The sequence below is a fragment of the Impatiens glandulifera genome, chromosome 8, assembly GCF_907164915.1.
Source record: "Impatiens glandulifera chromosome 8, dImpGla2.1, whole genome shotgun sequence".
Taxonomy (NCBI): Eukaryota; Viridiplantae; Streptophyta; class Magnoliopsida; order Ericales; family Balsaminaceae; genus Impatiens; species Impatiens glandulifera.
Window position 1 is genome coordinate 9,422,478 of NC_061869.1, and position 26,093 is coordinate 9,448,570.

At 28.5% G+C, this 26,093-nt stretch overlaps 1 protein-coding gene across 2 annotated transcripts; it reads left to right on the top strand.

Moving 5' to 3' along the window:
• Positions 1 to 7,834: 7,834 nt before the first annotated feature.
• Positions 7,835 to 10,367, top strand: LOC124911698 (protein transport protein Sec61 subunit alpha-like). 2 transcript variants are annotated; one of them, XM_047452208.1, is made up of 7 exons: positions 7,836 to 7,992; positions 8,262 to 8,633; positions 8,761 to 8,988; positions 9,087 to 9,441; positions 9,524 to 9,648; positions 9,724 to 9,859; positions 9,941 to 10,367. In XM_047452208.1, the coding sequence occupies exons 2-7, from the start codon at positions 8,290 to 8,292 to the stop codon at positions 10,178 to 10,180; spliced, it is 1,428 nt and encodes a 475-aa protein (XP_047308164.1). In that variant the 5' UTR covers positions 7,836 to 7,992; positions 8,262 to 8,289; the 3' UTR covers positions 10,181 to 10,367. The 2 variants fall into 2 exon arrangements, with proteins under 2 accessions (XP_047308163.1, XP_047308164.1); XM_047452207.1 differs by having other exon boundaries at positions 7,835 to 7,992; positions 9,724 to 10,367.
• The last annotated feature ends 15,726 nt before the right edge of the window (positions 10,368 to 26,093 follow it).

Genomic DNA, 26,093 nt, shown 5'->3' on the forward strand with positions numbered 1-26,093 from the left:
ATTTGAGTGGTGATTTTGAATATGAATATATTTTTGGATAAAATTATTTAAAATGTATTAATATATAATAATAAAATAATAAATAATAATTTAAAATATATGGTATTTAAATATTTTGGTTAATAAATTAGATGTATTTAAATATTTTTATTATGTTATGTGTTTTTAAATATAAATTTATTTAAATTATTAATTAAATATACTTAATTTATTTTTATTAATAAAATTAAATTTTAAATAGAGTAAATTATTATTGAAATTTGACCTAAATAATTTAAAAATAAACAAACTTTTTTATTAAACTAGATTCTTCTAAAAAAAAATTACCTTCATGGCTTTCATCAAACAAGCTTTAAACATCATTGAATAGATGCAAATAATTCAAGAATAACTTAAATTTAAAAAATATTATTTAATTCTCCTCTTATATTTTAAATTATTAATTTTTATTTTATAATTATATATTAATGTCATTTATCATTTTACCACACAAATAATACACTTTCTCAATTAGCACCCATCATTATTTTTTAAACAACCCCCCAAACAAGGTCTTATATATATATATATATATTATTTAGGAAATTATTATGAATCTAAATACAGTCTAACCCTCCTTACTCTATATATAATAAGTTAATACTAAAAAAAAAAAAATTATTTTATTCTCTTTTATTATATTACTCAATTTATTAAACAAAATACTAAAATATATTTTATTTTAATTTTTTTATTAATTTATACATATATATTAATATCTTTCAAAAATTTTATCAAAATATTTTATAATTCTCAAAATCACCACTAATTATTTTCAAATAACTCAAGAATATAATTTTAGCCCAATTCCGAACAATCCCTTTACCATGTTAAATACAGTTTAAGCGGAAAAAAAAAAACTTTTGAAATTAGTTTTTTCGGAAATCAAAGTCCTTAATAGGATGAGAAATATATCTCATGGTCATGTGATCATGTTTGGAATCATGTTAATCGGAAAACTATGGTTTTAGATTATGGTTCATAACAAGTCTCAAAAACAAACAAGCACTTATAAATAGTAGGGCCGGTCGGGTAGGTATTGTGAATAATATTGTGATAGATAGATTGATGGAAACATGTAACGAACCACTTGTGTTTATGCTCAAACAATCAAATTTCATCTCACATTTATTCGATACCATAATCATCATTTCATTATATATAGCAATTAATTTCAATTATTAATACTACAAACATTCAAAATATCACAATATATATTATTATACATTTATTTTTAAATATTCCTTTTTAATATATATTCAAAAAGTTGTACAAATCGTATCTATTTCTCATAATTATTGAGAATCTACTCTTTTAAAATATTCAATTCAAAGTTGTATATAATGTATTTGACAAAATAATTTTCATTTCCCGCCAAGAAAGTCCAATGGTAAAAGTTGACGTAATAAACCAAAAAGTCACGATTTCGATGGGGTAAGTAGGGTGTTATGTTAGTTCTCTTTTAATTAAATTAATATAATGAAAAGAAGGGAAAAAAAAAGAAAGGAGAGTAAAGTTAATAAGAAAATGATGGAGTTTGTTGATCAAATTCAAGGGATATGAGATAAGCATAACATTATTATCAATTTTCATTAATAAAAAAATGCATATTTTGTCATTATCTATTTGACATGTACACATATCTTTCTTTCTTTTTTTCATTCATTGCCATTAATATTCCATCTTCACTCTCATTATTCCTATTTTCCATTGTTATCTCATTATTTGTATTATTTTGTCGGATAATCAATTCATTAGTTTATTTTTATGTCAAAATTCCATTTCTTTGATATTTAGGAGCATTGAACCAAGCAAAAATTAGTGGTAATTACCAATAGAATTGAGTCTATATTTTTATAAATTTATTTTCTTATGTAGTTTATATTATATCAAGATCATACATTAATTCGACTCTATATCTAACAAATTTGATGTGTATTTGTCATTAGATCGGTTTAATAATTTGTTTTTTTAAATATCATATCTCATGCATCTGATGATACATTGAAGAGTTTTTAAATTAATTTTAATCAACTTTATTATTTATTAAACAACAATACAAAATATCAATATAATAACAATTTGAAACAAAACATTTAAATAAAGACCAAAAATTTAAAATTTATATATTGTAATTTTTTTAATAAATTTAACTTTAATTAATATATTTCAGTTATTTGAATAGACTATAAATTAATTTAATTATATCAAAATTATTTATTCTAGGTTCAAATTAGTTGAATTAGTAGATTTCAAATCGATTTGGATGCTCACCTCTCTCATGAAACTATTCATCTTTGTATATTTATATATTTAAAAGATGAATATATATTTGTTTTTTTTATGATATTATTTAATTGAATTATGGATGTAATATTTCAAATCTTGTCTTTTAACTATTTTGATGAGAATTTAATTTGAAAAAACAAAATGTAGAATAGAAAATTGAGGTTGCATGTGTGGTTTGTCGTGTAATGAATGCACTGATATCGAGACATCTCAATCTCCATAAATTTAGTTGCATGCTGCTGCTATTATTAAGCTATAGATTAGGTTGTCCTAATTTTATTTTTTAATTAATCAAACATAACCCTAATTATAATATATACTTTAAAACAATTATAATAAAACTATGTTAAAAAATTAAATAACTCAAATTTTGGCCTCTACAACTGGTTTAATTTTTAATCTTTTAGGTTATTTTTAAGTTTTTAATAATTCTTTATCATGTTATTATTTTATTTTTTAATTAAAAAAAGGCTGCACAATTTTAATCTCGCTTCAACTTAAGATATTTTTAATCAAATTATATCTTACCAAAAATATTTTACCTAGGTAATGACATTGAGTTTTATTATAACATTATTACCAAAAATCAATTTATAATAAAAATAAAATAAATAAATATTGAACTCTTAAGTTCTCGATAAACACGATTAATTCACCGTCGGACTCTACTTTCTGGAACGAATCTTTATAAACGTAGTAATAAAAATATTATAAATGATACGCATTTGACGACTCCAATTGTTAAAAATTCGACGATTTCTCATCAACTAGATATGCCACCAAAAAATAATTAAAATTGTAACCCAAATATATATATATATTATGTTAGTCGCGTCAATTTAAACTTCTCTGACAACTACCCAAAAACTCAAACATCACCTACTTAATCTCATTAATACATACTATTATTATTATTATTATTATAATTTTATAATATTACTATTATTTTATATTAAATTATTAATTAAAATACTCTTATATTATTTATATAATTAAATATTTAATATTTTTTTTAAAAAATTATCCCACAAAATTGCAAATAACCTACATTTTTATGGAAAGATGATACAAGCTCTTTTGATTTTGATATTTTTAGGTTATTCTTAAAAAATAATTAAGATAACTTAACTGTATCAAATAACTTAATTAATTAATTAAAACACATTTATTTAATTTTATTAAATTATTTAAATAAATTTTGTTTTAATACTTCATCCTACAACAAAATTAAAAAAAAATATTTTTTTTTATCAAAACAATTTTAAAAAATAATGTACAACAAGTTAGTACTAGCAAACTATAGAAGAATGGCATGACCTTAATGCCATGTTTGGTTGTCATTCTGCTAGATATATCCAAATTTGAAATTGTATGTACAAGTTCAATTCCTCTTTTGCTCAAATTTAAAGGTGATGAAAAAGTTTTCAAGCACAATTTAAATATCTCTTATGCAAGTTTAAGTTTCAATTATAACTTTTTGCCACTAATAAATCATTATTAAAAATTAAATTTAATAAAAGTAAAATAATAGCTTTATTTATCTTGCCAATATAAACAAACCATTTACTTAAAAAGTTGTATAAAAAAGGAGCATGCATACACCAATGTGGTTAAAGTGGCATGCCAATTTTATATTTCAACTTACATTTCCAAGAAGTTAAGCTTTATTGACTCTTAACTAATATATACATGTGATATTATTTCATTAATTGTAGTTCATTCAAAAGAACTTCAATAGAGATCCTCCCAAGATCTTTTGTCTTGGCTTCATAATATTGTAACTTTGGATAGTGTTCAAATTTGAAAATTGTCAAATATAAACATTTTTTTTTGTATATGAAAAGTTAACACACCCTTAACCCTTCCTAGTAAAAATCAAACATAACAACTTTAATTTCTTTAGTAAAACCACTAATTTGCTATTGCATTGTGTGGAAGTACCCGATATTTGGAGCATATTGTGGAATTTGAACAAAATCCAATGGATTATTTTGAGGACCATTAATCACGATTATTGAAAAACTTGAATTGAGGTGAACACTGTATAACTTTCAACAATATAGGTTGCCACTACATTTATTTTATTATGTCATTATTATGACGTTGAATTATGTTCGTACTCAAATGTTGATGAACTCTTATTTTACTCCATTAATAGAGGATTAACTACGAGTTCAATACCTCTTTGTTTAACTTTTGTGGAGTTCATGTATATTTTATCTCCTTGTATATGATTGTTTTTTTCTTTCCTCTTAAGCATGGGAATCTTTTGTCAATATAACCAATCCTTGTCTTCGTTACCAAAGCATGTTCCATTTAAAAAGAGAGGAGAGAATGTAATGTGATTTAAATTTGATACAAATTTAATAGTATTGTTTAATTATACAAAGTAATATTGTGTGTTCAAGATATAATATACACATAATTTGTATAATTACAAATGTGCTCCTATAATAACTTTATTAATATAATATCTAATATTTGGAAAACAAATTCTTGAAATAGGTTACGTATATTTTTCATTGAAAAAAATATTTATTTATTTAATGAACACCTAAAGTATCATCCCTAAGGCGATGCAACTAGCCTAGGGCAACCCCTCCGGGCTACCAACGCCCCCAAATTTAGATAATTTTCAAAAAATAAATTCCTACAGAAATTTGAATATAAAGTTTACAACTCTGTAGTAAACTAGTTAATCAATTAACGTGCACTAATTTTTTTTTTATAGTTTTTAAAAGTTATATATATTTTTTTTTTTAATTTAGAAAGGTAGTAGGTTCTTTGTTTGAATGGAATCTGTTATTAAAAATACAAAAATATATTAAATTGTTTAAAAAAAATAACGATAGAAAGTGAAAATTTGGTGTCATAAATAGTGTCGAGAAGGATGAGTCAACACGATTGTAGATTTAAATTAATTTTCTAAGTCCAATCATGTGTTGCCACATCATTCCCGACATCATTCATAACACCAAATTCCCGCTATTTATATTTTTTTTATAAAATGGTTTAATAGTTAGGGTACCAAAAGTCCTGTCCTTGGACACACCTAGCATTATGGTAATGTAGGTATTCACTATGATATGTTTGATAGAGTATAAATTATTTGGATAACTAGCTAAAATTATTTGGCACACTTAATCTTCAATTTATTTGAAAACTTTTCGGCTCAATTATTCAAAAGTTTATTAGTTGAAACTCCTCTAAACTTAAAATTCATTCATCAAATTAAAAGAAAAAGTACTACTTTCTAAATGGACTCTTTTATGACATAAAGTACTGTTAGAAACCTAAACTCAAATAAAATATACATATAAAGTACAATTGGTTTTAAATTAATTAGATGAAAGAAGCAGATTTCGGCTTAGATGAGATTCTCTTTGCAATATCTTTTTTTGACCCTTTTGATGTTAAAAGTAGATAACAAAAGGGGAAGGGTTTGGATGGTTTCATCATATTAATTTACTCATTCATGTCTAGTTCCAAAGGGACAACTCTTAATTCATAATGTTGTCCAATGTCTTTTATCTTTTTTTCCATACCCATAACCTTTTCCTTAAAAAAAACATTTTTTTTGGACAATATCAGATCTATCTTCTACATCTGCATGTTTTATCTTGTTTATGTTGAGTCTGGTTGGATGAAGATTTGTGAGACTCATAGTAATTGTTTACTTCAAAACCTAAGTATCACCAAATATGAAATTGCTAAACCTTTCATTTCTTTTTTCACTTCTCATTGTAATTATAATCAAATGAATCAAAATAAAGTCTTTCAACTATTAACTCCCTTTTGGTTCATTATCTTTACTTCTTTCTTTCTTATTTTTTTAGAACGAAAATGAGACAACGGATTAAATATGTAGCCCGCAAACACACTTAACCAGGTGCAGAATTTGCCGTCTGACGGGCTTGAACCCATGAACTTTAGGTTGATATCCACTTCTTGTTGCCGCTAGACTAGAAGAGGGGATAACTTTCTTTTTATTTATTACGTGTATCGGTGTATGTAACAAATATTGGACCACGAGGACAATATGCACTATTAAATTTGGTTTTATTTCCTTAAACAAAGGCTCACTTTCACAAAGAATCATGTTTCATTATAAATAAGACTTCTCCTGGTTTCATGTTTGTTTTTCCTACCATCTCAAGTAGTTTGACTCAAATACTATTTCTCATTTTGTTTTAACTAATCTTTCAATTATCGCCGATCGCTGTTACTCTAATCGCAAAAATATATAGATTGATTTTAATGAAACTCAATATCTAAATTTATAGTTAAAATGTATTGCTTCAAAAACTAATTTTTCATGTTATTTATAATTTATTTATTTTTGTAAATTAATTCATGTAACAAAATTAAGAGAAAATCTCAATAAATTAATAACTTGGAAAAATATCAAAGTATTCAATCTCTAGCTGGTGCTGGAGTTTGAGGCCCATCTGGGGCTGGATAACTGAAACCATTAGGCTGAGGCCCATATGATTTGTTATTATCTTTTTAACATAAGGATTCATTCAATCCAAAGCTCCAAGCAGCCATTTTTTAATAAAAAAAAAAGGTAGTTTAAAAGTCTGTATTTTAGATAAATATATCTTTACAAACTTGTTTAACCATAAAATTTGATAAATATATCTTTAAAATTTGCTTTAAAAGAATATTAGTTGTATATTATTATTATTTTGTATATATTTAAGTATATTTTTTTATACATTCATAATTTCAAAATTATATATAATTAAGTAAAAAATTAATTAAAAATAATAATAAGTAAACAATATTATAAAGAAGTTATATTTTAAAAAATTAATTACATTAATTCATTTATTTGAACAAACATTTTTTTTTTTATAATTTACCAAAAAAAATTCACGTATAAAATGAAATTTTTGTTATAAATTTGTATAATCGTACAAAAAATAGTAAATTTAAATAATAACTTTTATAATAACAAGAATTTGATTAGTTTAAGACTTCTCTCAAATCATAAAATTTAATAGTATACTTAAAATTTTAACAACATTAATTAAAATTATATATAATTAAGTATAAAATTTATTAAAAATAATATAATAAATTAGTCATATTAAAAAAATAAATTACATTAATTTATTTATTTGAGTAAATATATGTTTTTTAATTTATAAAAACAAATTTACATAAAATTGTATAAAATCAAAATTAATTATAAATTCGTATAATTGTAAAAACAAAATTGTAATAAATTTAAAATTATAAGAATTCATGAATACATATAATAAAAACATTAATCTCTCCGAAAACATTTCATTATAAAAGAAAATGAAGTAAAAAAAAGAAAAAAAAGAAAAGGATAAACTGAAATTAACGGTATGAAACAAATTCAAACTGAGCAATATAGAAGTATAGAACCTCATGAAACTAGCCATATATATAAAATATCATTTGAGAAAAGAAAAGTCAAAATATTTCCATTATTTTGGTTCGTTTTGACGTCCATTTTGTCTGGTTTTACTAGTCGCCTACAATTTGTAAGGATGGGACGCGTTTCTCTATCTTTATATTCTCGTTTGGAAGGCGTTTTCTTTTGACTCGATCAACAATCTTCTTTCAAAACTGGGTTCTTTACACACTTCAAACTTCAGATTTTCCCAATTCAATTCGAACCCAGAAGTTCTTGTAAGTACCCATGATCTCTCTTACCTTATTCCTCTCCTGCTTGTACAAATTTGCATCTTGATTTAAAAAAATGAAGTCTTTAAACTGGTTTAGGTTATTATTTCGTTTTCTCTGGTTTTAGACTCATTACTCTGTTCATAGTTAAAACATTTGATCATAATTTAGAAGCTCTGCATATCTATGAGAGTAATATCTAAAGAAGCAAGACTAGGGTTTGAATTTTGTGTAGATGTAAGAAACAATTGAGTTAGATGGTCTTGTTGGTGCAGGCTGGATTGTTTTGACTAGTAGAAGAAGATGGGAGGAGGGTTCAGGCTGCTTCATTTGGTTAGGCCATTCTTAGCATTTTTGCCAGAAGTTCAGACTGCAGACCGCAAGATTCCATTCAGAGAGAAAGTAATCTACACTGTCATTTCTCTTTTCATCTTTTTGGTTTGCAGTCAGCTTCCTTTGTATGGCATACATTCCACAACTGGTGCAGATCCTTTCTATTGGATGCGTGTTATTCTTGCTTCGAGTCGTGGCACTGTAATGGAGCTTGGTATTACACCCATTGTCACATCCGGTCTTGTAATACAACTCTTGGCTGGTTCAAAGATCATTGAAGTTGACAACAGTGTGCGAGAGGACCGAGAACTTCTGTGAGTCTATCTACTGTTATTGCATCAAATGCTGTTGAGGAAGAAAAATGAATTTCTATCCTTCTTTTTACATGTATTTGTTCAGTTTTAAGGTAGTGGCTGACATGTTTCGATTCTAATAAACCAGGAATGGTGCTCAGAAATTGCTCGGAATCTTGATAGCTGTTGGTGAGGCTGTTGCCTATGTTCTATCTGGAATGTATGGGAGTGTCGGTCAACTGGGAGTCGGCAATGCTATTCTAATTATTCTTCAGCTTTGCTTTGCGGGTATAATTGTTATATGCTTGGATGAACTCTTGCAGAAGGGTTATGGTTTAGGGTCTGGGATCTCTCTGTTCATTGCTACTAATATCTGGTGAGATACAAATCCTAGCATCAATATGTGGGGTTATTTGAAAATAATTTGAAATAACTTAAATCATGTAAGGCCTTACAGAATTGTTGTTATTTCAGCGAAACTATTATCTGGAAAGCGTTTAGCCCGACGACAATCAACAGTGGTCGTGGAGCTGAGTTTGAGGGTGCTGTTATTGCCTTGTTCCATCTGTTAATAACTAGAACAGATAAAGTGAGGGCTCTTAGGGAGGCTTTTTACAGGCAGAACCTTCCAAACGTGACGAATTTACTTGCTACTGTCTTGATTTTTCTCATTGTTATCTACTTCCAAGGCTTCCGTGTTGTGTTACCTGTAAGATCTAAGAATTCACGTGGACAACAAGGATCGTACCCGATTAAATTGTTTTATACTTCAAACATGCCCATCATCCTTCAGTCTGCACTTGTCACCAATCTTTATTTCATCTCTCAGGTACAATAAACTGTAACATGAGTTATTAGTTTATTTTTTCCCTTCAAATTCAAACTGTAACATGAATCTTGTTTGACTTCAGTTGCTGTATAGAAAATATGGAGGAAACTTCTTTGTGAATCTGTTGGGCACGTGGAAGGAATCTGAGTATTCGGGTCAATCTGTTCCGGTTGGAGGTCTAGCTTACTATGTAACTGCACCATCGAGGTAATTGAGGTTGTCATTATTGAGTTAAACCGAGAATTGAGATGTCTGATCTAATAAAAGGTTGAATTTTCACAGTTTGGCTGATATGGCTGCAAATCCATTCCATGCTCTATTCTACTTGGTATTCATGCTGACTGCCTGTGCATTGTTCTCCAAAACTTGGATTGAAGTTTCTGGTTCTTCTGCCAGAGATGTTGCCAAGCAGCTTAAGGTAAGAAAAAGAATAAAAAAACAAATCTTCTTGCCAAAATTCTTCATTTTTTTAAAGAAAGTTATTATGATATACTTGCAGGAACAACAAATGGTGATGCCTGGACATAGAGATTCAAATTTACAGAAGGAACTTAACCGTTATATCCCAACTGCAGCTGCCTTTGGCGGAATGTGCATTGGAGCTTTGACAGTATTGGCCGATTTCATGGGAGCTGTTGGCTCTGGAACAGGGATATTGCTCGCGGTTACAATCATCTATCAGTACTTTGAGACCTTTGAGAAGGAGAAAGCTAGTGAAATGGGTTTTTTCGGTTTCTAGATGTTGATAATTGGCTCAATTATATATCAACTTAACACGCGATTATTCGATCTTTGTTAAATTCTGAAGAATAGTGTTGTGTAGTAAGTTTGTTGTGTACTTAGATAGATAGAAGAAACCAATACAATAGAAATTTATATATGTAATCTTCTATTCCACTTCTTGAATTTAGTTTTGGATTGTTTTACTGTGGAGCTTATGGTATATCCTATATACATCTCAAATTTTGAAAGTCTTTAATTGTGTCAATCTTATGGCCCCTTTTCTTAATACATATTTTTTTTAGAGTTTTGGTGAACTTCAATACGAGGCATATTCCTCGAGCAATTGCTTTTTTCTTTTACCCGAGTTTATTTCGTGGTGACTAGAATGACCTCTTTAAATCATAGTTTTCTTAGTGATTTTGTGGTAACTAGAGTCTAAAATGACCCCTTTAAAACGTATCGTTCTTATAGTTGGAAATACTGAACTTATTTTTTAATAAATTTGTAATTGTGAAAAATATAAGTGTTACATGTTATGAAATTGTGACTGATTTGTAGGTGTGAGATGGTTTAATTGAGATATAATATTGTCCAAGTTCTACCAAAAAGAAAAGTGATTTGGCTTAATAAAAAAAAGTTGATAAAAGAGTGTTATAATGGATAAATAATAAAGTATTTATTTGCTAAAGATTAATTATTTATTTTTGAAATAATGCCTTTTCCTTTAGCTGCAATCCCAATTAATTTCCCATAGTTTAGGGTTTGTCTTTATCATCTTTGTTAAAAGTAACCAAATGAATTTTCATGACATAACCTTTAATGACATTATTGGATGCTTATTTTAAAGTGACATTGATCTATGCTTTATTCCTTTAATTAATTTGTTCATTATCCAAGTGAAAGGATCTTCAATTTGAGTAAAATATTAAACAAAAAGTATACAGTTTTATTATATTAATTGAAATATAAAAAATACAGTTAATATGTACTTTCACCTTTTATTATATGTTTGCTTTGAAGAAAACATCAAAACTAAAAAAAAAATATATATCCAAAATATGGAGAATACTAAAATAAAATAATAAAAAAACTTAAATATGACGATTATGCGGTTTGGACCAATGCATTTACTATCTCCGCCTCGTTTTACTTCAATTTTTTTTCTACCATCTCTACCCATTCGGTTTCAAAAAATCCCTGCGGGACACCGTTTATACTATATTTTTAAAAATATATATAAACAAATTTCTAATATAATATATTATAATATATTGAAAATTTATATTATTATAAAAAATAAACGTAACTCTTATAAAATATAATGAAAAAAGTAAATATATTAATGATTTTATATATTTAATTATGTATATAGTGTTCGGGACAGAATCAGAGTGAAATCGAGGCGGTGATATAAATACCATCTTCATTCCATCCCGACCAACTAGAAGTCAAACCAGGAAAAAACGCTCAAAACAGCGCAATTCAATTCGGTTGCATCCTTAACAACTGCGCAGTTGAACCGAATATAAACTTTATATTGCATCGTGTTTGTACATTATACTATTCAATTTCTAATTTTTTTTCATAATGATTAAAAGCATACAACAATGTGAAAGTATAATAGTTGATAATATATTTTAAATGCTGTAAGTTATAACAATGTTTTCTTGGAACTTGGAAGCATATATGAACATGTTTTCCTAGACCCGGAATTAACCGAAATGTTTGAGCTACGAGTTGTCAATATCGGATACAATGTATAAACATTGTGCCAATTTAAAAACAATTTATGAATCTGGATTTAGATCATAATTGTTTAAATTTGTATATAATAATTAACTTATGATTCTAAGCCTAATTTCATAGGAATATTCAAGGGACTTGATTGATATTAAAGTATTTTTTCATTGATAATTTTTCAATTAGACTTCAATTCAAATTTAGACTCAAATTAATTTTAAAAAGTATTTTAAGCATGGTCAGGACTGAGAATTCAAGTGAGAATGTATCAGGTTGAAATGGTCAATCCATCCATTCCTCCTTGAACTTTGTCAAGACTATAAGAATAAAAAAAATTGTTGTTTAAAATTTTAATATTAAATAAATAATATATATAGTATTATTATGAGGTTCGAAAAAACTCGACAAATCATCAAGCAAGTTTTATATGAGCTCGAGTTCGACTCGAATAATAAACGAGCTCAGCTCGAACTTGATAAAATCAAGCTCAAATTAAGCTTTGACCGCTCAGTTTGCGAGCGGCTCACGAGCAGCTTGACTATTTGCCGCCTTAGTCAAGAGTGAGAATAATTATGAAAATAATCACTCATCCTAACTTATGGATGGTTTTAAAAACAAATGCACCTGATTTTTTTTTTTTTTTTTTTATTTTGTAAATTTATTTTTGAACCTCACAATTTGAGACTCCGCATTGTTTAAGTTATACCAAATAATATTTTGTTTTAACGGTTTTAAACGTCGTAAACTTATCATCTACATTATATTTATAAATATATAAATAAAAATTCGTTTCACTAATTTAATTATCGAATTTCAACGAATCGAAGATTTTAGCTAAAAAAATTCAAAGAATCAATAGTCAAAATCCTTAATTCGCTGAAATTCGATAGTTAAATTAGTGACACTCATATTTTATTTATGTATATATAAATTTTATATAAATAATAAGTTAACGGTGTATAAAACCGTTAAAACAAAATCTCGTTTTTTTTTTAACTTTAACAATAATAAGTCATAAATTATAAAATTTAAAAAAATATCTAAAATCTCAATTCACTCCAATAAGAACTCAAATCACCCTTCAACTTTTTTATATTATAAAGGTTAAATTGATTTGATGGTGTTAGTTAAATATGATGAAATAAAGTAAGGATGTGTTAATCAATGATTTGAATTATCTTATAGAAGTTATTATTAAGGGTAAAATAGTTAAACCATATCAAACAAGCCTCTTGGTTGATCATGGGATGAACAAAGAGTTAGGATGAGAAACATAATGATTAATGGTGTACATTTTGTAAGGACAAAACTTTAAGGAGTGAAATCATTTTGCAAGGCATGCATTTGGATAATTCTCTTTTTCCTAATATATAATTAATTTACCATCAATTTATTATTCTACTCATAAACTCTTTGAAGACATGTTATGGTTTTCAACACCTTAATTATAACCTATCTATTGATTATTATGCTCCCCACACATTCATTGTTATTATTATTTTTAACTATTTCAATATTCATTCAATGCATTTAACTGGTTAGAATAATATAATATTAATAAGTTCAACAAAATTATATTAAACTAATTTAAATAAAGTAACAAAAATAACTAAATATAAAATATTTCATTAGAATTGACGATCAACTCACACTCGTTTAAACTAAAAAAGAACATACTTTTTTGAAAAACATAATATTTTGTTGTTGAATTATGAGTATTCAAATATTTAAATGTCTTTTATGCAAATTATAAATGATTTTTTCTTTAATTGTTTATCAACATAAATACCCTATGTAAGATTTACTATAATGGTTTAAGTCGCGAGGATATGATTAATGATAAAGTACAATAAGGAAATTTCTAAACATAAAAGCGAGATATAAAATAATTTGATTGTAATGCTATAAACATTAATTGAATAAGGAAATCCAAAATCATATTGAGCTAGGTTTTATTCAAAACATTGATATTATATATATATATATATATATATATATATATATATATATATATATATATATATATATATATATTTATGTTTTTAACATTCTTATGTGTTAATTCAATCTTTTTTTACTTTTAAATATATTTTCTATCTTTGACGTATTTTTATTTGTAACTTGCGATAATTTTTATCGTAACTTAATTTGTATATAACATTTTTCACAATGTTTTATCAACTTTACTTTATATATCTTCAAATATAAGAATATATTCAATAAACATCAAATACTACGTTATAACAACCTAATTACACGAATTCATGACATAATCTAATCAAATCATACATTATAACAGGTTAAAATTACAGAAATTCATATCATAATCTAAACCAATTCAATGTCACCAAATGATTCAACATTCATGCCCCATTCAACATTTTCAACTCCCAATAATATACAAATGGATCCTTGCACATGTTATATTCAGAACATTAGAAAAATGCATCCCCCTTTAAAACAAATGAATTGAAAGTCAACAAATAAAACCTTAGCAGTTTCTTATTTTTAGCAACAATAAATATTCCCTATGTGCAAGGATAACATAAAATATGAAAGATAGGAATGTCCTTTCAAAACAAAATCCACTTCACCCTGTCATCTATATTTTTCTTCCTTTTATTTTCAAAAATAATTAAGCATGCATTACTTCTTACAAAAATAGTTGCAAAAATTGGATTACCTGGAAATATAGGAATACACAATTAAAAATATTAAAGGATTATTTTTTTCACAATCACAACAAAATTAATCATAAACCAGATTAATTAAACATGACAAAATAACAAAAAGGACTCAAGAAAGAAAAAAAAAAAGGTCGGAAACCAAAGAAAATCACTTTGCACAATCTATAACGTAAAGAAATTACAATGAGTCGTGACAATAATGGTTTTAAAAAGTAAAAAATTATCGAGTTTGATTTTCAATTAAAACTTCTTAAATGAAAATGAAAGTCATTATTATCGGTGTCATACTAACTTCTTATATTAAAAAAAAAAGTATTATATATCAAAATGAAAATTGTTCATTAAAATTGACATAGACAAGATACCATTACAAGTTGAGTTGTTGTAATTTTTGACCATAATAAGTTTTCCATTTAAGATTATTTTTCAAAAGTTGTAAATCTTTTTTAATTTTGAGATCAACATGTTCCAAATATCTTTGCTCCTAGCCACAAATCCTAAAATCTCATTTAATTCATTTTGTTAAAAGAATCACCAATATTAATCATATCTATTCTTCAATATTAACTTTCAAAAAGTTTTATATACATAGATCATTAAATTAATCATGTGAGTTAATTAGTTTCATTCTCACCTAAAACTGTCTACAAAACATGACTCAATGATATTAGTAACTTTTTAAAATAAAAAATAAATTATGAAAAATTGAAAATTTATTATCTTTAACAATAATGTAATGGGGACTAATAACAAATATATATAAATGCAAATAGCTAGCTAGGATTATTAATAATAAATGTCTAGAATATTATATTCTTTATTAATTGTATTCATCATTAAAGTCCTCGATAATTATAGTCAAAGAGTAGTCAATAATATAAAGGTCTGGCATTAAATCAAATGGGTCCCTCAATTGTTCGACCTGCCCGTCCCATGGGGACAAAGGGTTCATTTTCTTTTTCTGTACTTCATGTTAATATTATCATATTTTTTGTTACCTTTTTATATATATTAAAAATCAGTCACATCCTAATTATATTTTGTAATAATTAAGTCTAATAATTTATTTAACTTCAATTTATACATAAATTCACTTTTTAGCCAATAAAAAATACATGATCAAATTAAGGAACAAAACTTAGTCACAATAGAGTATTAGATACACAAAATTATTAAGTAATAGAACATTTCAATTTCTATATTTAACTAAAGGCATTCAAATGTTATTTTTTATTTTTTCAGTTAGACATAAGTTTAGACATTCGCTTTTCAAATACACCATTGTCATTACTTTTCATTATTAATATTCTTATTTTTTTTTTAACATCCTTAATTGGAGGGAAAAGAGATGATAAAAAAAGTAGTCTAATATTGTTTTCTGATATTAATTTATAATCGATTTGTTTATTTTAATTTGGACATCAAACAACTCTGGTCCTAGGACACATTCTTTTATATTTTTACTTTAAGAAGATACTACTAAGTACTATCTCATACCTTCATAACTTGAAACATTTAATTTTTTTTAGGACATTTGTAATTTCTTTTAATTTGCTTTAGATTTCATCATTTATAGATATCATTGTAGACCTATAATATATGATTATATTTTACTTGTTTTTACCAATGAATTTAACTTTGTTGTCGTAAATATTTTGTTGAAACTATTTCCGTATATATCAACATTTTGGACTTGTTCGGTTAGGAATTATTTGAATAAATTTAAATTATTTTAAAAATTATTGACCGAGGTTGATTTTGAAAAGAAAATTTTAAATGAATATTAATATAAAATGATATAATAAATTATTTACAAATTGAATATTAATATATAATGATTATCACTACAATAGAATGTAAATTGTCTAGATGAAAAAATAAATAATATCGAAAAGGGGTCGACTAATCTTCATTAAGAATGTGTTGTCATTTATGCCCACATATATGATGTCGTTATTAATTCTTCCCAAGAGTGTGACAATGAAAATGGAGAGACTAATGTGTAAATTTCTATGAGATCTTTTAACTCATCGCTTTGTCACTAGTTAGATGAGATAAAGTTAAATATTTTAAAGACCAAAGAGGTCTAGATATTCGAGATCTTATTTTTTTAATAAATCTCTTATATCCAAATGATGTAGTAGATTTACAATGGAGTCGAATAGTCTTTGGGCATCGATAATCAGATGTAAGTATGACAATGATTGGTCTAGTTGGTTCACAAAAATGTCTAATTATCCAGCGGGGTGTAACATTTGGAGGAGAATTTATCCTATATGGAAAAGTTTTCGTGAGCAGTCTAAATTCATTGTGGGGATGGTTCTTCAATTAGATTTTGGGATGACATTTGGTGTAGTGTCAAAAGTCTAGCTACGACGTATCCTGAGCTTATTTCCATTGCTATATGTAGAAATGTCACTTCGGTTTAGTGGTTTCGCTATTCGAATTAGATATAAAAGAAGATTAAACATTATGGAAACTTCGTTCTAAAATAGAGTTTTACTTTTGATAGAATACGAACAAGTGTCACATTCTAAATTCATTGTGGGGATGGTTCTTCAATTAGATTTTGGGATGACATTTGGTGTAGTGTCAAAAGTCTAGTTACGACGTATCCTGAGCTTATTTCCATTGCTATATGTAGAAATGTCACTTCGGTTTAGTGGTTTCGCTATTCGAATTAGATATAAAAGAAGATTAAACATTATGGAAACTTTGTTCCAAAATAGAGTTTACTTTTGATAGAATGCGAACAAGTGTCACATTTTAAATTCATTGTGGGGATGGTTCTTCAATTAGATTTTGGGATGACATTTGGTGTAGTGTCAAAAGTCTAACTACGACGTATCCTGAGCTTATTTCCATTGCTATATGTAGAAATGTCACTTCGGTTTAGTGGTTTCGCTATTCGGGCCACACAGATGAGCAATGCATAAACAGACTGGAGGAAGTGGAGGACCTGATGATGAACATTACGAACTCCAACACACTCCAAGAGGTACAACACCGAACTTGTCTCTTGTTACCGAAGGTTCAACTTTGGAAACTAACGACAAAAATCCGGAAAATTACGGAGGAGCTCAACAAGATGGAATCGGTGGACACCGTAGCGCCGCGGGTGTTAGCAAGGCTTGAAAAAGCCAAAGGGGAACTAATTCAAGAAGTCGAGCGGCTGGAAGCCATATGCAGCCGAATGCAAGTACCGATCTATACTGCTCCCGAGATCGAAAGGTTTCCGGTCAACTGTTCAACTCCTCCAAAGGAGAATGCGGCATCGATAAAATCCAGTGACAGAGCCGATCCAAATCTCACCGGGCAATCACCTCCACCACAGCCGGAAGTCCCCGTTTCAGACTTTACTAAAGAATGGGTTGAGGACCGACTTCAAGAGTTCGAAGGTACAGTGGTTCAACCATTCAAGGATAGATTCCAAAGAATCACTAGCTCGACACTCAATTTCGCCGATGCCACATGGTTTCTTTTGAATTCCAATCGGGACCGAATCTCAGAAATCGACGATGATATGCGGGAAGAGACGGTTCAGCGAGATAAATGTGTTCAGCGAACCGCAATTCTGGAGGATGTGACCTCCGATTTAAAGGATGACCTCGACCGGCTTGAGAGAGATACCGATCAACGGCTGACTGCGATGAGTGAGGATCTGATCGGCACGACACTTAACCGGGTCTCTGAACTCGAGAAGATAAATGGGAATCTCGTGGCCGAAGTGAAGGCACTTTCCGAACAAATGGCAGAAATTCTAAGGGCTAAGGTGAACGCGGACGCCGCGGCTGTAGCGGCTGATGCTCAAGTAGCTAAGAGGGTCCAGGATGCGCTGGATGCCGAAGCAGGAAAAGATAAAGAGGCACCGCGCTCATCTCAGCTGACCGAAGCGGAATAGGAAGCCGCACGGATTAAAAGAGGAGAGGCCCTGTTCCCAGGATTCGCTAAGAAAGCAGCCGCTCTAGCAGCAGAGGATGCTGAACGGTTGGAAAGGGAGGCACGGAGGCTGGAAGGCTATGCAAAGGAAAACAAGAAGAAGAAGGCGGCCGCCTCTGCCTCAGCGCCGAAAAAGCGGAAGAGGGAGGCTCCTAAGAAGGAGGCCCTTAAGAAGGTTCAAATTGCCGAGCTGCTCAGAGAGGTCTCTGAACCGGTCATCCCGAGTACATCGCAGCAGGACGACCAAATTGAAGATGAAGTCGAAGAACAACTGCGGTCTCGGTCTACAAGACGACGATCTTCCGAACCGACCGGTCGACAGCAACCGAAGAAGAAGAGCATATATGACTTCACGGACTCTGAATAGGGACTACCTTTCCTCTTATTGCCTTAGTACTTTTATATATATTTTGTCTCTTTCGGTTACCTATATATATAAAGTTACTTTTTGAAACCGGCCATCTTTTGCATTTCTACTTAGTTTTGATAATTTTAAATAAAATAATCAAAAAGGGAGAAATTGATAAGATAAAAGATAAAGACTCTTATAAAGACTCTTCCAAAATTTTTCTCAAACATTTTTCGAAAAATTCTCCCAAGTCAGTTTCAAAAATCCGGCCAAACAAAACAACCGGCCTACGGTTGCAAACTTACATTATTTTGATAATTTTAAATAAAATAATCAAAAAGGGAGAAATTGTTAGATAAAATAAGACCGATTCAAATAAACCTAACTTAAAATAAACTTTCCATGCAGGAACAAGGAACCGAACCGGAACCAGCTAAAGAAAACCAACCGGTCAAGCTACCAAACCGATCAAGAATACTTGGAACGTGACCGCACAAAGAAAGGATCGGCCAAAGCTTAAAACCGGAATCATCAAATAGCCGATCATCCAAAAGGCAGAGAAACAACCGGAAGAAGTCCGGTTACATCACTCATACCAAAAGCCTTTCGGCTAAGTCAAGCGGCCGACCAGTACAAGAAGACAATTTGGGTATCTGTTGAGAATGATACCAAAGGAACAGACTGAATACTTCCATATCCATGCAAGTCTGAGGAAAGACTGTAGGCTGCAGAAAACAGTACTACCGGATCCTTCTACTTTGGGATAAGCCAGAAAGGAAATCTTCCAAGTACAGACAACTGTCCAACAGATAGTGCCTACATCAAGTAAAAGACAAACCCGGCAGGTTCGTCTTACAAACCGGAAGAACAGACCGGCAGGTCTGAGACAGAATACCAGGTCTGAGGAAGCGACCGCAGGTCTGAACCTCTGAAACACTGAATCACTGCACCTCTGCTCAGCCAATCAGATTCAAGGAAGTGAAATATGACCGTTGACATATTTCACCTATAAAAGGAGGCAGTTGCAGAAGAGTAAATGTGGGACAACAGTGTGATATTGAGATATTAAGAGACACATTATTGAGATAACAAGCGCTAAGAGCATTTACTACAAGTGATAAGAGTGTGTTATTTTAGAAAGCCTAAGTGTTGAAAGTTAAAATGTGTTTTACAATTTCGGTGTAAATTGTAAGAGTGTTATCGAGCAGGAAATAAGTCTCGATCGGCCTGTACTTGTATTCCTTAGTGAATATCCTTCTCGCGGTTTCGAGAGGAAGGGGTGACGTAGGAGTTTTATCTCCGAACATCCATAAAATCTGTCTTGTTATTTACTTTCTGCCGGCTTCATTATCTAACCGACTAACTTAACCACACCGCTCTAAACCGACTCTATACTAACCATACCAAATATCCAGATTATCGAAACCGACCCATCATTTCCAAATCTCCATCATCCGAAACCGGCCTTGTCTATCAAACAAGTGTGCTGCTTCAACCTGAAAGCAAACCTCTTCCGCGCTTGAACCTAGTTCAAGGATTTGTGACAGGTTGTGTAGTATTGAAACCCCGGTGTTAATCTCTAACCAGATTGACCACCACCCTTCGAGTGTGAACCGCTAACCGGTCCAACCCCCGGTTCCCCAGCGGCGATCTAGATCCTAACACGTATATATCAACATTTTGGACTTGTTCGGTTAGGAATTATTTGAATAAATTTAAATTATTTTAAAAATTATTGACCGAGGTTGATTTTGAAAAGAAAATTTTAAATGAATATTAATATAAAATGATATAATAAATTATTTACAAATTGAATATTAATATATAATGATTATCACTACAATAGAATGTAAATTGCCTAGATGAAAAAATAAATAATATCGAAAAGGGGTCGACTAATCTTCATTAAGAATGTGTTGTCATTTATGCCCACATATATGATGTCGTTATTAATTCTTCCCAAGAGTGTGACAATGAAAATGGAGAGACTAATGTGTAAATTTCTATGAGATCTTTTAACTCATCGCTTTGTCACTAGTTAGATGAGATAAAGTTAAATATTTTAAAGACCAAAGAGGTCTAGATATTCGAGATCTTATTTTTTTAATAAATCTCTTATATCCAAATGATGTAGTAGATTTACAATGGAGTCGAATAGTCTTTGGGCATCGACAATCAGATGTAAGTATGACAATGATTGGTCTAGTTGGTTCACAAAAATTTCTAATTATCCAGCGGGGTGTAACATTTGGAGGAGAATTTATCCTATATGGAAAAGTTTTCGTGAGTAGTCTAAATTCATTGTGGGGATGGTTCTTCAATTAGATTTTGGGATGACATTTGGTGTAGTGTCAAAAGTCTAGCTACGACGTATCCTGAGCTTATTTCCATTGCTATATGTAGAAATGTCACTTCGGTTTAGTGGTTTCGCTATTCGAATTAGATATAAAAGAAGATTAAACATTATGGAAACTTCGTTCTAAAATAGAGTTTTACTTTTGATAGAATACGAACAAGTGTCACATTCTAAATTCATTGTGGGGATGGTTCTTCATTTAGATTTTGGGATGACATTTGGTGTAGTGTCAAAAGTCTAGCTACGACGTATCCTGAGCTTATTTCCATTGCTATATGTAGAAATGTCACTTCGGTTTAGTGGTTTCGCTATTCGAATTAGATATAAAAGAAGATTAAACATTATGGAAACTTCGTTCCAAAATAGAGTTTACTTTTGATAGAATGCGAACAAGTGTCACATTTTAAATTCATTGTGGGGGATGGTTCTTCAATTAGATTTTGGGATGACATTTGGTGTAGTGTCAAAAGTCTAGCTACGACGTATCCTGAGCTTATTTCCATTGCTATATGTAGAAATGTCACTTCGGTTTAGTGGTTTCGCTATTCAAATTAGATATAAAAGAAGATTAAACATTATGAAAACTTCGTTCCAAAATAGAGTTTACTTTTGATAGAATGCGAACAAGTGTCACCGTCAGTGCCGACCCCGATAAAAAAGTTCTTTTTTTGTTGCCCTAGGTTTAGTAATAAAAATTGATAAAAAAATATTGTTTCTGGTGGGATTTGAACTCATAACATAAGAAAATTCTAAATTTGTATATTAAACCATTGTGCTACAATATTATATGCTTAATAGATCATATATTTATCTATATATCTTATATATTTATCTAAATGGGCTGCCCTAGCCCGAGGGCTTGTCGGGCTTACCCTAGGGTCGGCCCTGGTTACCGTTTAAACAAGACATTATGCGTTGACAAGATATGGATAGTTTCCCTACGGGGCATTGCTATAAGTTGTTCGCTAAGATGATCCCATATAGTTTTTATTGAGAAAAATTTTGGGAGTCAAAGATTCCATCCAAGATCTCGTTCTTTGGATAGAGCGTTATTCATTGTAAAATTCTAACAGATGATATGTGCATGAAAAGAGTTATACTTTGGCTAGTCGTATGTGTCAAGAAGATGTTGAATCGATAACTCACTTACTTTTGTTTTATCGATGGTGACTAGTATTTGAAGCCTTTTGTGGAATATTACTGAGATTCATTGGGTGATGCCCGAATCTTTAGGTAGTTGTTAGGAAGTTTATATTGATACAAGCTGATATGACAGACCTACATATCTGGGTTACCATCCCAATTATTCTTTGATGGACTATCTGGTTGGAGAGAAATCGTCGAACTTTCAATGATCGTGGTCGTCCATTGCGTATCATTCATAATACTATTATTATGATACTTTCTAAGATTCGTTTAGAAAAACCAGTAGAGTTTGTCGAGAAGTTAATCGTTCTTCTTGATGATTTACGAACTCGATAACTTTTTAAGTATTGTTTTATTATTATTATTTTCATGTTATGCTTAAACACTTTTTTTCATTTTTAATATACATGGACAATTTTCAAAAAAAATAAATTATTTACAAATATATATTTTTTTAGTATTTTTTATAAGTAATTAGTTCTTATTAAATTTAAATAAGAGTTACATATAAGAAATTAATTAAAAAATAATAGAATAAAACATTTACAAAATCAAAATAAATAATTGATAATTTATATATCAAATTATTTAGCAATTTTTAAAAAAAATAAAACTTTCAATGAAAAAATATAATAATCATGTAATTTGTTGAGGGTTTCTCTAAATACAATTCATTTGAGTTTCTAAACGATGAGCGTTAAAATAGAATAAGCCGAACGAACCAATGAAACAGTGTCAAAAAATTCTCTGACAAATATTTTAAGCGTCAGTTGAAATTATTCTTAACCAAGGGTTGGTAAGAAACACCGAAAAGGACATCTACATATATCATCTACATATATGGACGAAATAGTGAGAAATCTATACAAATATGAGATGAAACATATAAGTGGTAATGCATATGAAATATCAAATCGAGTAACTCTTTATTGATAAAATGAAAAAATACTCAAAATCTTATTATTTCATCTTTTTTTTTTTGTTAAGAAGGAGATTGACACAAGACTTGAGAAATGATCACCAACACAGTCGGAAGGTATGAGCAGCAAACAATTCACCAACTATTGAAAGTATTATTCAAATTATTAAAATTCGAGAGAAAAAAACTAATTTTGCTAAATAAAATGTTAGACAGAACAAACAAACGTGAGTGATGTATGAAAAAACAAGACATTGGCTGATGTTAACAAAGTCATCATTGACTTTTCAACTTCCCTAGAGATTATTTCTCTATATAGAGAAACTAGAATATTTTGTGTATTTTTGAATTTGGAAATAATGATTCCACGGATAATACTAGTTTTTTACATTATATACATATATATGATTTACAAATTAAATGACGAAAAATAGATGAAATTTTGATTACTATTTTGTTTTGATTTGGTTCTCAATTATCTATCATCATCTTATTTAAAATGGTAAGTTTATTAACAGTAAGTTGAGACTATTTACTTGTTAGTATCCTTGTCTTGAAAATAACAGAAATTATATATAAATACATTGTTACAACAAAAATGAACTATAATATATAGAAAACGAAATCACTATAATACAATGTTGATTTGAGTAATGCATTTTGTATATTTCTCTTAAAATAGTTTTATCGTCTCCTTTGTGCTGGAAGCCTGAAACATATCTCAGATGGTTGTCTCATAGAGTACAACGAATCTAGTAGTGATTTAACACTGAAATCACTACGCAGAGAACTAGACAAAGTACCTGAATCGATCATCAGGTTTCAACATAAATACGACAAGTCAAGAACTCGAAAAACATTCGGTTGAGTGAAGAACTCAAAGAACACTAAAAAACAAAGAAAATATTTTTCGTTTTCTAGAAGGTTAATTAGATAAATGAAATAAGAGATATATGAATAGTTCCAACATGAGAGGATATATATAACTGTAAATTGAACAATCACAATAAATTCATTTATCAATTCAACGACTGGAAATTCATTCAACGACTATCATTCATATACTTTTGACATTCAATTTTATCCACTAACATTCGATCTTATCCATTGACATTAAATTTTACAAAAAAAAAAAAAAAATTACTTTTGAATTTAATATTAATTTATATTACATTTAATTTATATATCTAATTTTTCATTTTCACTTGATTAATTGAATTAATTTAAAATTAAGGTTACTCACTTATCATAATAATCATATGACCTAACTAATGCAATTATGAACTAAATTATGTAAAAAGGAAGAAGGCACATTCATATAAAATTAAAAAAACCAATATTATATATATAATAATATAAAATAACACCGACTCAGATAAAATAAAGAATAAAAACACAAGAGAAAGACAAACCTCAATTCCCAAGTGGAAGAAAATTGGGCCTACCATCACATGTTGCCTCTTCCTCACTCTTGTCCTGCCCCTTCAAATTTTATTTTATATAAAAATTAAATAAATTTAAAGTTACAGTTTTAATATTAAAATTTATTACAAGTGTAATACTTACAATATGTTATAATTGATTGAGATTTTACACGCTTAAATAATTAATATAAAATGTCTACTAGAAGCATCTATTTTATTTTATGTGTACTCATAAATAAATCTCAAAAGTACTTAATTACATTTTTTTAATTCTCTCTTAAATTATTTGTTTCTTGTCTCAAGAGGGTTTTTATTTTTACTAGTTTAAATTATTTTATTTTAGTTGAGACAACATCAATAAGTGAAATAATTGTTTGACACAGGTACAAAATAGGAATATTTAAAAAACATACAATTTGTCATATATTTAATGATAGTTTGGAAAAATATTTTAGGTAGGAATTTTCATTTAAAATTAGTTAATATCAAAATAGGTCATGTTGCAATTTTTTCCATTAAAATAATATGGCTATCCATTATCGAAGACTCATTGATTTTATTTTCTATAAGAAAGTTGAATATTACAAATATTTGTGACAGAAAAATTCTAAATTATATTTTGAAATTATGATTTTTTTATAAATATAATAATTTTTTTTAAAGAATGAATCAAAAAAACTTATCATTATTTGCATAGAAAAAGTGTAAGCAGTGAAGAGTAAGCCTGTCTTTTAATTTATCCTAAGAGTAAGCTTGTTGGTAAAATGTACATAATCGTATTATTCTTATCCATAAAGGTTAATATGCTTTATTTTTTTATTTTTTTATTTAAGGTTAATTTGTTTCAATGTACTATAAAATTAAATAAAATGACATAACATTATCAATCATTTAAACTTAATTTAAATTAGAAAAATATCCTTAGCCATTTTAATTTTAAACTTCATTTCTTGAAACTGCACTGATCTTTAGATTAGTAAGGGCATGTATGTCATTTTATAATTCTAATTTATATTTCAATTAAATTGATCATTTAATCTTAAAATTCTTTAATCAAAATTTATAGGACAAGATTGATCTAGAGTTAGAATATAAAACAATCAGATCTAAGATTTGAACAATTTTTTATAAATTTATTTACAATTTTTTTTTTACATATTTTATTAAAATATTAATTTAAATTAGACAATATTTGATAATATACCTTAATTGTATATATAAATATAATTTTAAACAACTTTCTTGGTTGAAACAAATCTCAACCCTCTTGAAATATTTTAAAATCAAGTTATATTATTATGTGTTCATATTGTTTGGTAAGTGCAATTATATTATTGAAATTGTTTTTTTTAATCTCAATTTTTTTCAT